Here is a 16,962-nt window from a genome sequence, read left to right as displayed (position 1 = left end):
GGGAAACACTAAGACTCTCCGGCACAACCCAGGGAAGGGAGAAAACAAAGGCAGCAGAGTAGTTGTCCATAATAAAGGTATTTTTTGCTTTTGAAAAGTACTTCTGGGAGTCACTTTAGAACTCTTATCATTGTATTTGTACAAAATTATTCTTGCGGAGAGACCTTTTTCAAGGTTATAGGTCAGTTTTAAGGATCTGGACAGTAGATTTATTTAGAGTAAAATAATTGTGAAGGGAAAATTGTGATTGAGGGTTATTTTTCCATAGGTATGGCCTCATTTAAGCCCATTTACTTAGGGGAAAAAAGATTTATATTGGTTTGATCAACAAGGAGGGAAGATATTGAAAGCAACAGAATATGCTTTGATCCAAAAGACAGCTGGAATCTCTAGAAAAAGAAGTGTTTTTAAAAATGACAAACAGTCTTAGTGCTTTTGTACAAAATCAACATTTAACATAGACACTAAATATATAGACAGGCACATGTGTGTATGTGCGCACACTCTCTCTCTCTCTCTCTCATCAGCCCTCTTGGTACCATGCCACGTTAAGAAGAGCAGAATGAACAATTTCCAAAAGAAGAGTTTAACTTGGATCAATTCCTAAACATCAACACCAGCATTGCCCAAAAGTGCAAGATCTAAAAGGAGGCCATTGAGCTTAATGAGAGCACATTTGGCTGTAGACCAGAAGCCTAGCTATATGGAGAAAGAAAAATGCAGTGCAGTGATTTTATTAAATGGACTCAAGATTATGTTTTAACTTAGGTTTTACTTTTGAAAAGGCTAAAAATGGCAGGGGAACTATTCAGACCCCGCTATTAATGATAGGTTTTGTTTTTTGTTTTTGTTTTTTTTTTGCTTTTTTTAATTCAAGCCATCATATTATAAACTGACTTTACTGAAGACGTAGGCCTAAGTGTCACGGGCGAAACATAGAAGAGGAAGACATGATTTTAACTTTCATTTAATTTGCTTATAATCTAGCAGGAAGTAATGGCACTAAGAATAATATAATAGTAACAAAGTGAATATTTATACAGCAGTTACTCAGTGTCAGTTGATGTTCTAAGTGTTTTAAATTTAGGAATACTCTACAGCAAACCTATAAGGTTGGTCAGGTGGGCAGGTGCCTAAATGTGATAATGCCATATAATAAGAGACCCTAGTTACTCTTGGATCCTGCTTTCTATAGCAGGAAGGAAATGGGTGGTGGGTGGACATGGCCTTGACTTCACATAGTGTGTCTTTCCCCTCTACACATGTAACTTTGGACTTTCACTGGAACTCTCTGCTGTTTGGATTTCACATCGATTAATAATACCAGCCCTGCATCTTTTTTAAATGCACGTTAAAGATGTGTATAAAACTTCCTGTTTATGGTTAGCTTTCCATATAAAGAAGTTTTACTATTCATTAGGTAAGGGGATTATGGGAACGTTAATAAAGAAGGTGATAGTGGGTCTCCATGAGATTTCAATAAGACAAATGGAAGACAAAATTATGTGAAAGGAGGACCAGCAGGTGATATGAACTGGAAGACACAAAGTGTGCTGCTTATAGTGAATAGTTCATTTCAATTGTGGTAAAAGGGATGGGAGGGAGAAGGGTGAGCATCTAGTCTGGAAAAAGAAGCTCATTATCTTGGGCTCCTTAGATCGGGGTTGACAAATAACTGCCTGTTTTTGTACAGCTCAAGGACTACGGATGGTTTTATATTTTTAAATGATTGAGAAAAATGGAAGGAAGACGAATGTGTGATATGTGAAAGTTCTATAGAATTTATGTTTCATTGCCTGTAAATGAAGCATTATTGGCACACGGCCACACTAATTCATTTATAGGTGGCAGAGAATGTACAACCTGCAAAGCCTAATTATTTAGTATTATTTCCTTACAGGAAAAGGTTGTTCACCCCTGCCTTCGTTATACTGCTTATTTTTTTAATTGTGTTATTCTAATTCCAGTATAGTTAACATAGTGTTATATTAGTTTCAGGTGCACAGTAGTGATTCAACGATTCTGTGCATTACTCAGGGCTCATCCCCTTCACGTATTTCACCCATCCCCACCCACCTCCCCTCTGCTAACCATCAGTTTGTTCTCTGTAGTTTTTTTTTTTTTTTTTTTAATCCTGCAGTTCATCATCTCTGATGGCAAAAATGTAAACAGATCTATTTTATAGTCTAGGAAATAATATACCAAACAAGCTTCTTCTCTCAGTGTCTCTGATATACATGTCACTTGACAGATGAAAGCACAGCTTCTACAGGTCCCAGAAAGGCTCTGTGGGGTCAATGGCTTGGGTCTGCGTGACTCCCATTTGAATCCGGGTTCTTATTCACCCTTTATTGCTTGCTATTGTGGGCCACAGTGTGAAGAATGATTTGGTTTAATTTCCACTTATATATAGTCCCCAGTGATATGTAGTTCCAATATTGGATAGAATCTATTTAGACATTACCTTTATCTCCTTCCTTTTACTCTGTGTTTCCTCAGTTGTTAAACTTTTTTTTTTTTTTCCCAAGTAAAACCTTGTTCATTAAATCTAATGGTTCTGGAACGTATTGCTTAGATAGAAGTCAATAAGAGAGAAATAGGAATTAAAATTTTATTGCAAAAGCTTTCTCTTCAATGTGTTTAACAACCCTATCTATCACACCACACCCCTCTTTGAAAAGTAGATGTCTGGTTGATTCTGATTTGCTCTGGAAATCATTTTGTGTAGCAATTTCTTTTGTCTGTAATCTTGATTCATAGCCTTTCATACGAATTCTTTTATTGCTCTATTTTCATAATAGCTCTTAGGCAACCAATCATCATGCATGATACTGTGTTTCATTATGACTCAGTGGCATCCAGATGTCTATACCTCATGTTGTTGCCTTTTAGACACATTAAAAAAGTTGCTATAAAATAATCGCATTCATTTGTGCAGTAAATTTTAAATTTTTCTTTCATATGCCAGTCAAACTTTTACTTGAATACAGAAATACTTGTTATCCCTTTTGATAGAGCTGAATGAATATCTTAAAAGTGGTTGTGGTTTTGAATTGATTTAAAAGGAGATGGTAAACAGGATTTTTAAGACACCTTCTGTCATACAGAGACACATACTATATAAAAATAAGATTTCTCTCATTATTTGTCAGTTTTATAAGTAATATAAGAACAAAATACACAGGTTAATATCCAAGCTATTTGTGAGTATGTTTGGAGTAAGTAAATGCATTTAGGTAAGGAATTTTTTTTTATCCTTAGCAATACCCAAGTTAAATACTAGATTACATGTGTGGGTACAACACAGTGTTAATGCAGAGGTCAGCCTTCTTACAAGAGGCTTTGCATCACAATTACCCAATGAGCCTTCTTTTTTTAAAGACTTTATTTATTTGAGAGAGAGAGAATGAGAGAGAGCATGAACAGGGGAGAGAGAGAGGGAGAAACATGCTTCCCGTGGAGTGGGGAGTGGGGAGCCCAATGCAGGACTCGATTCCAGGACCCTGAGATTATGACCTGAGCTGAAGGCAGATGCTTAACTGACTGAGCCCCCCAGGAGCCTCCCCCCCTTTTAAAAATACATATGGTTGGGCTTCTTCCTGGATCTGCTGAATCAAAATCTTCTTTGAAGGGGCCACACATGTGTCAGAAAACTCCCCTGGATAGTTCTGATCCTCACATTTGGTTGAGAACCATTGCACTGGAAATATTTTTAGGTAATAGACAAAAAAGGTAGCATCATCAGAATATCACTGAATTTGTTAATAAGGTGGTGTTTAGGGCACTGTGTACCACATGCCCCTGCATTTTCATATGAAAGTTCAGAAAATTAAAAGTGCATTTTCCTGTAGCAATTCTAAGAAGTGTTTTGTGGTAAAGAAAACCAATATACCTGACTATTCCTTCTCCCACCCCTCTTGGCTATCAGGATTCCCTGGGGCAAAAGTATAGTTCAATTTTAAGGCTCTGTGTCCTGGAGATCTGTGGTCTAGTTTTTTTCTAATTCAACAAGAATTTATTGAGCCCCTTCTATGTACTGAATTCATAATAGGCCCTGGGAATGCTAGTAATTAACAAAACAGTCTGGAGCTTACAATCTATTGGATGAGACAGATGTGAAGCTAGTAAACATTTAGTAAGTGCTCCCTGATCTAGATACTGTAAACCTATTTTTGAGTATTGATTTATATATTTTTCCCTCAGTATTAATCAGAGATGAGCCATGAAGACTTTTATGTAACATATATCTGCAAATACACACACATCTATATTTGTATATTTTGTATGTACATGGATTTCTGTGTGCACATGTTGTTTTATATAAACAGTACATATATATACTGTTTGTCATATAGACATACATATAACATACATACATACGGTGTGTCTCTCTCTATATATCCTATTTTCTATTTACACGACTACATTGTTTTGTTTATTTTAGTCACGTGCCCATGTACATGAGATGAAATTGGATTCCCATTCTCAACATTACATTTTAGCCCCTTTTCCCTAATTCTTTTTCTGTTACATAACCATTAGGTAAAAATTACAATTAAGTAAACCATGCTTTATATTTGGTAGCATTTCGGTCCATTTCTTTACTTTTTAAAAAATTATTTTTGTTTTATCTCCTTGAATGTAAGGAATATTTTGGGACAGTTTTTCAGTGGTGAGATTGAGATCAAAAGTCATAAAAATCTGGGGTGCCTGGGTGGCTCAGTCGTTAAGCGTCTGCCTTCGGCTCAGGTAATGGTTCCAGGGTCCTGGGATCGAGCCCCGCATCGGGCTCTCTGCTCCGCGGGAAGCCTGCTTCTCCCTCTCCCCCTGCTTGTGTTCCCTCTCTTGCTGTGTCTCTCTCTGACAAATAAATAAATAAAAATCTTTAAAAAAAAAAAAGTCATAAAAATCTGTGACTCTGTATTTGAAAATAGAGAAAGCATTTCTCTTTCTCTTCTCTCTCCTTGAAAAAGAGAAGCATTTTATTGTCACAAACAACTTCAGCATATTGTATATATAATTTTTTTTTTCACAGATGGTGCTTTCCTAGGACAACATTTAATTGCCCTTACAACTTTTTAAAGCTACCAAATGGTTTAACTTGGGTCACTATTTTTGAGTAAAGTGTTGACATGTTAATCCTCTTGGAAAGTTGCAGAACTGAGATTTTGGAATATAACTCTCAACCATCAGATACAAACAGAGACACAGTGTATACTGGTTGAGGAATTGTGGAGAAAGAAATTGTGCTTCATCGAGAATTGGCTGTGTTTTCAGACAGCACAAACTCAACATCCCACCTATGCAGTGTGGCTGCCTTTGGAGCACCTAAAAGCTCAGGATTGTAATGGAGTCCCTGAAATCAATAAAGATGACCTTTTAAATGAGAAATCCAGTGGAAAGTTATATTTTTCTTTCTTTTTAATGTGCACCCCTGGATAGTGCAGTTAAATTACATGGTTGAAGGATATTATATTGATGTCCCTGTTGGAAAGAGTTTTCAGCCTTATCGGTTGTCTTTCAAATAATATTCTAAAGACTTGCTTTTGCCCATGCAATGCACGGCAGCAGAGTGGATTAAGTTAGCTCCAAAGCACTTACCATTGTCTATGAGCCAGAAAAGCAGCAAGGATTCTGATTGGCATTATTATTTATTATTTGTGAATGCTGATGGTGCATTTTCGTGGCTAAGTCCTTTCTATGCTTATTAACATTCATAAATGAAAAGGCTCTGCTTAGCTGACTATTTAATTGGTAATTTAATTTCCCTAATAACTTTCTTTATAGGACCTGGATTTTGAAGCCAAAACAAGTTACACACTCCGGATAGAAGCTGCAAACAAAGATGCCGACCCTCGCTTTCTGAGCTTGGGGCCATTCAGTGACACGACAACAGTGAAGATAATTGTGGAAGATGTGGACGAGCCCCCCGTGTTTTCCTCACCTTTGTACCCCATGGAGGTGTCGGAAGCTACCCAAGTTGGGAATATCATTGGCACTGTAGCAGCTCATGACCCAGATTCTTCCAACAGCCCTGTGAGGTAAAAGCTCATTGCTCTTCTTTCCTGCAGTTTATAACAATGTGCTTTATTCACAACTCATGTTTCTATATTATGATGCTTTTGATTCACAGCAAATGAAGACCAGTTTTGTATATATATTGAGCCATTGAGCCATAGCAGTGGAAGTGAAACAGGATCAGAACAACTCGACATTTTACTAATTTAAAAAAGTTTCACCTGATTATTCAAGGCCGTTATTATGTAGCAATATTCCTAGGCATTCATTATCATCCACAAGCCATAGCTGATGTTCCTATTGAATCAATTATCCTGAGCTCTTTCAAAGCAAACTGTGTTCAAAGATGAAGTGATGTATGTCCTAGTTGTAGGATATGGACATATATTAGAAAACTAATTTTATAAACAATTAAAATTAGGGATTAACTTAAGCAAATCATTTTTTTTTTTACATATTGGTCTATTTGGGTAGCATATTTTTTAGTTTATTATTTCCACTTGTAAAAAATTAAATAATACTGTATAAGGACTATTTTTCAAATGTTTTATCAGTAGTCCTGTATCGAGACTAGACACATGGTTCTAAGCAACTGATCTCTTTACGACTAACAGAGTGATGATAGATAAGCACTTCAGAATACCACAACATTCAGTTTCACACTTTTTACTTCTAATTTACAACCTGAGATCTACATGTATGTTTTTGTGTATGTGTGTGTTAGTATGTGTGTGCATATGATACATCTTTTTAGGTGAATATTTTACAGAGAATATACTTGAAATTACTTTGTATTACATGTCTTAATTTGCATTCATAAGTAAAACTTTTTAATGTGACATTTTGGACTTTTTTTTTTTACAAAGTCTAATAAAGTACAAAAATCAGTTAAGGTTTTATATTCAGATACATTTAGCTTATAAGCTAACCACAGTTTTTTAGATTTAACTGCTGTCTGGCAATGCTAAGTGCTTTTGAGCTAACTTCTGAGCTAAGTTTGGACATTGATGACAAAGTGTAATGAAAAATATCTGTAATTTAGACAATGATTTTTAGTTAAGAAAAGCATAATCTTTTACCTCCCTAAAATAATAAGCTTATTTAGGCATATATAACTGCTCTCCTTTCCTTCTCTTTTGTCTGTTATTAATATCATAGTCTAATGTAGAATTTGCATAAAATAATTGTTAGTTCAAAAATGAAGTCATACTTAGGCGCCTGGGTGGCTCAGTTGTTAAGCGTCTGTCTTCGGCTTAGGTCATGGTCCCAGGGTCCTGGGGTCAAGTCCCACATCGGGCTCCCTGCTCCGCAGAGAGCCTGTTTCTCCCTCTCCCGCTCCCCCTGCTTGTGTTCTCTCTCTCCTGTGTCTCTCTCTGTCAAATAAATAAAATCTTTAAAAAAAAAATGAAGTCATACTCATCATTTCCATCTATACAATAAATTCAGGCTCTATGGATGACTATATTATTTTTAACACAATGATGATAAACTATTCCTAAGAATATAATCTTCTGTGTAATAGAACATTTGAAAGTCACAAATGTACCAGATAGAACAAGCCTTCCCCTTCTCCTGTAATAGCCCAGCCTTCATTGCCAAAACAGTTTCCTGACTTAAGCATAGCTCCATCCACCAAGTCTTGTTGACTTGCAAACACTTGAATTTGGGGTTTGTTATAGCATCACCTCCCTTACTGAAACACATAAGTCTCCTCCTCTTATGATCAGACACAGCATGATTGTAGGCATAGATCAGCTACTTGGAATAGTCTCACTTCTGCTTAAATCATTTAATTTCATGGGGAGAAAGGGAATGCTTTCATGAAGTCGGAGATATAAAAAAAGAGACACTAATACATAACATAATTCAGTACTTGAATGAGAGAAGTTAAGAAATCTTGTTTCTTCTTTTTCCTTTACCCGTTTCCTTGTGTATCATCCTGCTAAAGCCTCTCCACATCAATATTTCACTTGTTATAATATTTTATTTGAAAAATGCAGCATTATATAATAATTTGGGGAAGAAGGGAGAGTAGGACCAAGTGGTAAGTGACTTGAGTTAGAGATGAAGTGACCTCCAGGTCTCCTCACTGAAGCACAGATATAGAAAGGTCAGAAAGTGAACTCTGCTGATTTTAGAGGTAAAGATCTCTGTGGCTTTCATCAATGAAAGAGGCTGGCCAGGAATTTATTTTTACCTCATTTTCATTTTCTTAAGGCTGATGAAGGTGACCTGAAAGGTCAGGTTAATACTAGCTTATGTCAGTTTTTGAACACCTTAATCTCACAATTAAAGAGGTACAGCCTTTGTTCCAAGTAGACTAAAATGGTTTTTTTTGTGTGTGTGTGTATTTCTTTTACTTTTGTAAAATTAATTTATTGACTTAATATTTACTACTTGTATTCTTGAAACATTTTTATACTATTTTTTATAAGGTCGCTCTGTCATTCATGGCTGTTTTTTTTTTCTGGATTTGTCTTTGATATATTTCTCCTCTCCCGTTTATTTGTGATATCCTTTAAGAGGCCAAGTTCCTCATCTTGTAGTTTGATGAGTGTGTACTCCTGTGCATTTTCTAGAATACTGGTTCTCTTCTCAGTGCTGCTATTTACCAAGTGACCTACGGAATGCCACTTAGCCACCTAAGGTTCCCTATGCCCAGTAAGAAGGAAAAGCAAACCCTATCCCTGCTTTATCCCAAGTTTTTTGAAGATTAAGTAATAAAGGGAAAGTAACTAATGATTTTAAACTGAGAATCATGACTTTAGTATTAGGAAGTATTATCATTTTACATTGCTATTATTACAGTTTTTTGTGTTTGCATCCCATTTTTGTTTCAAGGTCAGTAAGTCAGCAAAAGGAGACATACTTTACAAGCAATTGTATTGGTGATCCGTATTGAAATTTGTTTTGTATTCACATATGTTCCAATATAGAGACAATATACACAGTTTAATGGACGTAAATATGTGTTTGCATTGGGCACTCAAGTTCCTGTCAAAATGTAAGCCCTCCTTCAACAAATGCCATGGATGGGCAGGGGGCATGGTCTGCTGAGATCCTAGGATAAGTGAATTTCCAGATTGAGATAGAACCTGAAGAGTCTTAGGATTGTGAGCTTTGTGCTCACATTGTGGTTCTTAGAGGAATGGGAAAGTAGTATTTGTTTCATTGTAATTGCTTAAAATTAGGCCAATAGTACTTGAATTGTAAACCAGGATGGGAAGTTGGATAATTAGTATTTAAATTTATTGACATTTTTTGTAGTATAATACTAAAATCTAGCATATGCTATTTATATTTGGAATATTTACCAATATGTGGAGTGAGAGACTAGAATTCTAGAAAGAAATACATTTACTTTCCTCCAGCAAGGCAAAATTGAGAGCCTCCTCTTACATGATCCCTGCCTTGCTCAGCACTTTTTATTTTTACCTACTTTTGACACCAGCCAAAGCTATGAGTAACTCTTCTCTGTGCATCTGCCCTTTCTTTAAAGAGGACTGAGACACCTACATCACCATAAAGCATTTTGGCCATCTAGAAGTATAGTAGCAATAGGTGGAAAGATTAAATGAACTCAGAGCCCATTGCTTAGCAAGAATATAACATCATTGTGAACTGTTGTATCTTCGTTATAACTTGTCTAGCATCCAGGTTTGTTACCTCCCCCACCGTGTCATGTATACATTGTTTTCCTCTTCCCAAATAGAAACTAGAAGCCAAAAGTGGAAATTAGATGATAGTTGAGATTACTTAGCTGGGGGTGGGGGGGGGGGGGAAGACAACACAAGAAGAAGAGGCTTTTTCTTTCTTTTTTTTTTTTTTTTTAAAGATTTTATTTATTTATTTGAGAGAGAGAATGAGAGACAGAGAGCATGAGAGGGGGGAGGGTCAGAGGGAGAAGCAGACTCCCTGCCAAGCAGGGAGCCCGATGCAGGACTCGATCCTGGGACTCCAGGATCATGACCTGAGCCGAAGGCAGTCGCTTAACCAACTGAGCCACCCAGGCGCCCGAAGAAGAGGCTTTTTCAAAAGCAAAAGTAGATAATTATGGTCTAGCATACTTCTGGCTTTTTATGTTTTTGTAGTTGTTTACTAGTTCATGTAAATTTTGGTCCTGAATACCAAATATCAGGGTTTATCTGTTGAACTTGGAAGGACAGGTCATGTTCTGCTGATGATTTTGATCATCTTTCTGAATGGTAGAAACTTCACCTTCATCAGTGAGGTGGTAGATGTTGTAAGAGCAGCCTAGAGTCTGGAGCACACTTCATTCCTCATGTCAGCACTGGGAGATGGAGCAGTGCATCAACACACATTTATTAAGAACCTGCTTTGTGCACAGTGCTAGGGAGAATATTGACAGGAAAAACAGAGATGAATAAAACATTTTCTCTGACCTCAAGGAACTTAGAATCTGGTTGAAGACATAAGATCCCATAAAAGTTAAACACAATGAGGGAAGACAGTGTCAGAACTGTAACATGGCCAATTGTGAAATAAATGGTAATCACTCTGAGCTCACCGGACAGGAGGCTTCATTTGAAGAAGTGATAGCATAAGCAGGGCTTTGAGGGATGGCAGGATTTGAACAAACCGAGAAAACATTATGCAAAGTCTGTTTATGTTTTATTTAGTTATATACTAAGAGTCTACTGCTGTTTTATGAAATCAGCAGATTTACTTCCATAGGCAGCACAAGCCCAAAGTCCCTATACTAAAAATAGGCAATGGATTGAAACATGATATTATTACAAATAAGATCAGATGTGAAGAGGGTTTCATAAAAATTAATGGGGATTATTTTCAACATTTCTAACAATTTAAATACAGAACTACATTTGTATTTATGCTTAAGAATACCACGATAATAATACTTACCTGCAGGCTCTTTTGGCATTCCTGGTATTATATGTTCTCAGATCAAAGGTAACAAAATAGTATCAGATATTACATTATGTAGTGTGACTAGTATGAACGCATTTGGGATGTTTGAATAATTCAGTGTGTAGTTTTTTAAGGAGCTTATATGCATGCATATATTCGTACATATTACTTTAATCTAAATTATTTGTTACTATTCGATTTTCTAAGAAATTAGCCAGTAACATACAGAAAAATAGTGGTTCATGTGAACAGTAACAGAAATCAATTCTATCAGGAAAACATGAGCTATAATCCATTTCAAAATGCTGCCCAATTTAATATAACTAGCACTAAAAATGAAAATATATCTGTTCGGGTATGGTGAAAATTTTTTAAAATGTGTTTTTTGTTATAGTAATGTAATTAAGATCTAGAGATAATTTTCAAAATGTGTTAAGTAGGAAATTCCTAATCTATTTGATCCATTTTTCCGTCTTTTATGATATTGCTCTGGAATTAGAACTCGGCTCGGAGCAAAGGTCTTCTGAGTTAGCTTTTTTGAAGACTCTGGGTAAAATGAATTTATTAAGGATTACATTTCTCTTGATTTGTCCCTTATAGTATTTCCCACATTTAAAATGCTTATTGAAAAGTGTGATGAATAGAAGAATACAAAATCCATAATGTTTTTGGTATGAGTCTTTGGGAACTATACATGAGGTGGAAAGCTGAAGGACCTATATTTATCTTGAACTGTACTGTTAGCATTCTTTAGTTGCAATAACAGAAATTGGCATTGGTAACTGAGAAAAAAGGAAAAGGAATTTATTGAAATAATTGGGGATAGCTCACAGAGTTAAAGGAAAAATTGAATAGCCGGTCCTCAGAAAAGAGAGGAGTAAGGTTTTTCTATAAATATGAGCAGCAAGAGTGAGCAAATAGTCTTTTGAGGATGCGGCAGTGGGACGAACCCGTGCCAACCCTTTTCTTTTCTCATGGCCCTCTGTTTAAGGTTCACAGTTTCTTGGAAAGTTTTTTGGCCTGTCTTAGGACGTGTGTACTGTCTCTTACCCAGGAAGTTCTGGGCATCTTGATTGTGAGTACTGTCAAGATTGCATGAGATTGGGAAGGTTTAAATCGCCAAAGGAATATTGAGTTGTCATTATCAGAAGGGGGTGAGAATGCAAACAGTGGCATCACTAAGTACTAAACTCAGTGGTTATTTTAAAGAAATTTCTGGTTAAGGTCCTATAAGGCAAGTATTATCATCTCTTTATTGTAATAAATCTGCCCCCCCCCACCTCGGTCACACAGTTAGAACATGTGGTTCCAGGATTTTAGCAAGGTCTGTATCAGAACCTTTCTACTCCTTGCAGCAATACACACACACACACACACACACACACACACACATGCATGCATGCACGTGCACACACACATACACAAATATCTTAAGAGATTAAGGTTTCAACTCAAATCATTCAGCTATTTCTGTTGTTCAGGTTTGTCCATGTATATTTATCACATTATCTTTGGCCATGTGGGGAGTAGCAGTGATACATTTGTGTTAATCTAGCTCACTCACCCACATGTCCTATTTTAGAGCATTGACATGCATATCAATAGCTGGGCAATAAGAATGCTCCTTGGGAAGAGCATTTTGATTGATCTCCATAGCTTATGAAACAGCAGCAATGATAATAACAGGTGCTTATTAAGGAATTCATTTTATAGCAGATGTACCGCACACTAAGCATATACAGATGTTTAAGATGTGGTCCCAGCCTTCTTGTTATCTAGCTATAGAAGATACTGTATACAAAAACTTATTTTAAAACATCTAATGTTAAATCTGGAAATGAGAAATCATCTCATAAAACCTTCTCATTTTGCAGCTAAAGAAACAGAAGAGTATAAATGGTCAATGGAAAGCTCAAATAAGTACAGTAGGTTAGTGGCAGGGTCGTGGCTATAAATTTTGTCCTTTCATTCCTACTACGTGGTTTGTGGTTGTGAGCACAAAGTCCACAGATCCTACATAACTGCAGAGTTTCTTAAAAAGGCATAATTTGTAAATTGTTTTTGCTTTAGTTTTTTGTTTTTAGTTTAAATTAAAATAAAATATTTTTTTTAAAAAAGTTGTAAGATCTAAGGAACAGGGAGATCCAAATATGTGTCCTCCAACTGTTCACTGCATTAAACATTAAAGAATTTTAGTGACAGCCTGTATTCTTTATACAAACCAAGAAAGGCCAATTATGGATTATATGTGTTTGTTATATTTTTAAAAACAGAATGGCTTTAGTGAACTAAACTTCAGAGATTTTGCCTTGACTAAGAATTTTTTTTTTTTTCTTGGCAATATACTATAGGTACATCCTTGATTTCCCTGTACTAAGTGCACTAATTTTTGGTTTGATCCTAGGGAAATTACAGTTACAAAATATGCAGTGACTCTCTGTGATAATGTAGGACAATTGCTAAGATCAGACACATACAAAATTTTAGAGATCTCTATTTCAACTCACTTTACTGATTAATAAATTTGAGCTGAGGGATTAAATGGCTGGTAGTTCCCACAAGTAGTCAGATCAAGCTTGGTGCTAATATCCCAGGGTCTCCTGACTTTGAATCCTGGGGTCCCATAGTCACATCACATCATTCTACATTATTTTTCTGATAATTTCCAAAATTATTACTAGTGTGATATAAGAGAAACTTGATACTGTGGGGCGGGGGGGAGATGTGTGGATTGAGGGTGAAGAAAACTGTTGGGTTGATAAAAATTTAAAAATCTTAGCTTTTAGGTTTAAATCTTTCTGCTTTCTGATACTATTCTTGGGCTTTCTTTCTAAAACCATTACCCATTTTCTTCAAAATGATGTATGGCAGGACCCTGTCCCATGAGCCTTCCTTTTCCTCACAAATAAACCAACCATATTCTAAACCATTTGCTCTTCTCCACAAGCAAAGCCCCAAAACTCTGAGGCCTGAGGGTCTCTGATTTTAGGCAGGAGTGCAGTTCTCCAGGATGGCAATTAAGTCTCAGGTGTGAGGGCTCTAAGGGCATTCAAAGATGGGAAAGATGGGGATGAGTTAGAGAAGGCAAGACAACCCTCTGTGCCTGCTCCATATCGAGGGACTTGGAGACTCCCTGAGTATTAAAAAAAAAACAAACAAACTTTTTTTTCTTAATGTAATTGGAGAGGCTTGCTGCCTTAATGGTAGAGGACTATTCAAGGAACACAGAACTAAAATAATTGGAAAGGAGGAAAAATGGAGTACAGGAGGACCAAGATGAGGATACACATAAGAATAAGAAATGGAGATACACATGATCTTTTTAATTATCAGTTAAAACATCAGTTTGACTGACCTACAGTTTAGATAGAAGAGCATTGGGAAAAAGTGAAAAGAAGCTGAATTGTAGAGTTGTAAGTGGCAGGGACTAAAAGCTTATTTATAGGTAATAAATAAGGTGGTAGGAGTTACAGTATCAGCTGGGACGTGCTACATTTCAGTTCATGTCGTATATCCATGTGGTGAAATTAAGCAGGTAATTCAATATATAAGTCTGGTGGTGGTATATAATGGAAAGATGGCTCAGATGACGTGATTCTGAGTCTTGGCTCCATCAACAACCAACTGTGAGACTTTAGTATCCAATACTGAAATACCATAATAATATTACCTGCTTGCCCTAGTTAGAAATTGTGCTTGGCTAGTAGCAACAAAGCTTTACACTAATGACTTACTAATGAGAAGTCTGGAGCTATACACCCAAGGACTGACAATTTGGCAGTATAATGTCATCAAAGACCTTGGCTTCTCATATCAAGCACTCATCACCTCATATTTACAACTTGGCTTTTGGACCACTTCCCATTGTGTTCATGTCCCAGGTGTGATGGAGGGGAAGGGGCAGAAATCAAATGCCAGCTAAATTAACAGCTCTGTCCTATCATTTAAAGAGTTTTTCAGTGATGCTTGACTCAACAACTTTCATCTCATTTGCTAAAACTTCAGTGTCAAGACACCAATACCACATCTACGTAGGAGACTAGCAAAGTAGAAAACATACTTGCTTTCAATTCAAATAAAGTACAGAGAGGAAATATCTTATTCCAAGGAAAAATGTTTTTGAGAAGGTCAGAGCAGATGGGATGTGCAGAATAAGTGGAACAATTTGATTTTTATATGAATGAAAACACTTAAGCTATAATAGAAGGATGGTAAGGAAGAGGGTATGGAGAAACTCAAGTAAGATTTATTTTCCTCATGTCACATGTACCACAGATCATGGAAGTGTGAGTACATTTTGTTTATACTGCCATTATCATTTTAAACAATTTAATTTTCTTTTTCCTTCAAAGCCCTCAACTCTTCTGTGGAATGCATCATTAGACTTAGAATCTTCCATGTTGCTATCAACCACCAAATATACAGTAATCACATTAATTCATTGAAGATTTTAGTCCCTGTATCATTTTATTCCTTCCCATAATAACTCCTGGCATGATGATTGGTAACTGATTAAATTATACCGATGACTCATTAAACATGTTGGCCTTTTATTTTCTTGGTCTTCTTGACTCCAGTGATCTGTTCTTCTGCCTTGATTTAGTCATAGATTTTTAAAAACATGCTCTTGACTTGTCAGCCCTCATATATATGCTACTACTGAAAATCTACTTCAGGGATCTCATTCCTTGTCCACCACCTCCCACTCTAGCAATTCTGCAACCTGATGCTATCAGAATCTTCTCAATATCAATCTATCTTCCCTTATTTCCTTCATGCTTTCTTATGAACTTCTATACCATGGGTCTTCATTATTATCACTCCTGTGTACATGTTCCTATCATCTCTACTCCCCTCTCTCTTTCCATTGTCCATGACTAGTTAAATCCAGCCCTATGCTCTTTGTGCACCTTCAAACACATGGGTGACAACAGAGCAAGACAGATAGGCAGGATGACTGGTCTCACATTAAATTGATGAACATAAATCTCAAAGTGCCAATCCACAATGCGTAGCCATTCCATTATACATTCCTTATTCTGTGTGCATGTGTGTATTTATATTTATATATATTTCTGTCCCTTATAATAAATGACTTCTCTCTCCTTCTCAAACTACCTTCTCCTCTTTGCTCCCTCAGCTGATAACCTTGTTTCTTTCATATGCCATCAAGAAAATAGAAACCATCAGAAAATAAGTTCCTAATATTCTTAACACCTAAATACCTATTGCTGGACAAAGACAGTATTTGTTGGTGTGTGGTTAATTTTCTAATATTTTCTAATGCCTCCTCTTTCCTTGCTATGTTTGCTATGTGTCTAGCATTTTATAATACAGCAGACTAGAAGTAGATGATTCTATTTAATAATAGTAGTTGGAAAACTATGGAAACATAAAATACGTTCTTAAATTGGTATGTGTTTGCTTATCTGTTCTTTTGTTTAATTGTTTGCTTTTAAATGAGATTCCTTCACTCAACTAGAACCACTGGGGGTGGGGCTGTGGTGTTTGAAGATAGTCATTAATTGGAGGTGGGTGAATTTTGTGTATGGAACAAATAGCATAATGGAATTATGTATATTTATATATATATATAATATATAAATATTATATATATATAATAACATTTTTCACTGACATTTGGATAGCAAATATTTTGAGAAAATGCTTCTACACACCAAAATATTCATGTAATTTTAAGCGTTCTACCTTGAAACATATCTATGGAATCCTGGTCAAGATCCTGAGTGAGAAATGTTTTAAAAGTTGGGGGATTAAGTATGCTAAGCGAAATAAGTCAATCAGAGAAAGATATGTATCATATGATCTCAGTGATATGAGGAATTCTTAATCTCGGGAAACAAATTGAGGGTTGCTGGAGTGGTGGGGGGTGGGAGGGATGGGGTGGCTGGGTGATAGACATTGGGGAGGGTTGTGCTATGGTGAGCGCTGTGAATTGTGTAAGACTGATGAATCACAGACCTGTACCTCTGAAACAAATAATACATTATATGTTAAAAAAAAAAAAGTAGGAAGGGAAAAATGAAGGGGGGG

At 36.2% G+C, this 16,962-nt stretch overlaps 1 protein-coding gene across 3 annotated transcripts in view; it reads left to right on the top strand.

Annotated features, from left to right (window-relative positions):
• CDH7 (cadherin 7) overlaps positions 1–16,962 on the top strand; it is a 134,066-nt gene that overhangs the window by 77,111 nt on the left and 39,993 nt on the right. For all 3 annotated transcript variants that reach the window (XR_004301604.1, XM_032422647.1, XM_032422648.1), the window contains exon 7: positions 5,788–6,041. Coding sequence is in view for 2 of the 3 variants with exons in the window: in XM_032422647.1 (XP_032278538.1) it covers positions 5,788–6,041 (254 nt within the window). In the remaining variant the exon portion in view is untranslated. The remainder of the gene's footprint in view (positions 1–5,787; positions 6,042–16,962) is intronic.

Source organism: Phoca vitulina, unplaced genomic scaffold, assembly GCF_004348235.1.
Source record: "Phoca vitulina isolate PV1807 unplaced genomic scaffold, GSC_HSeal_1.0 scaffold27, whole genome shotgun sequence".
Taxonomy (NCBI): domain Eukaryota; kingdom Metazoa; phylum Chordata; class Mammalia; order Carnivora; family Phocidae; genus Phoca; species Phoca vitulina.
This window is presented reverse-complemented; position numbering and strand designations above follow the sequence as displayed.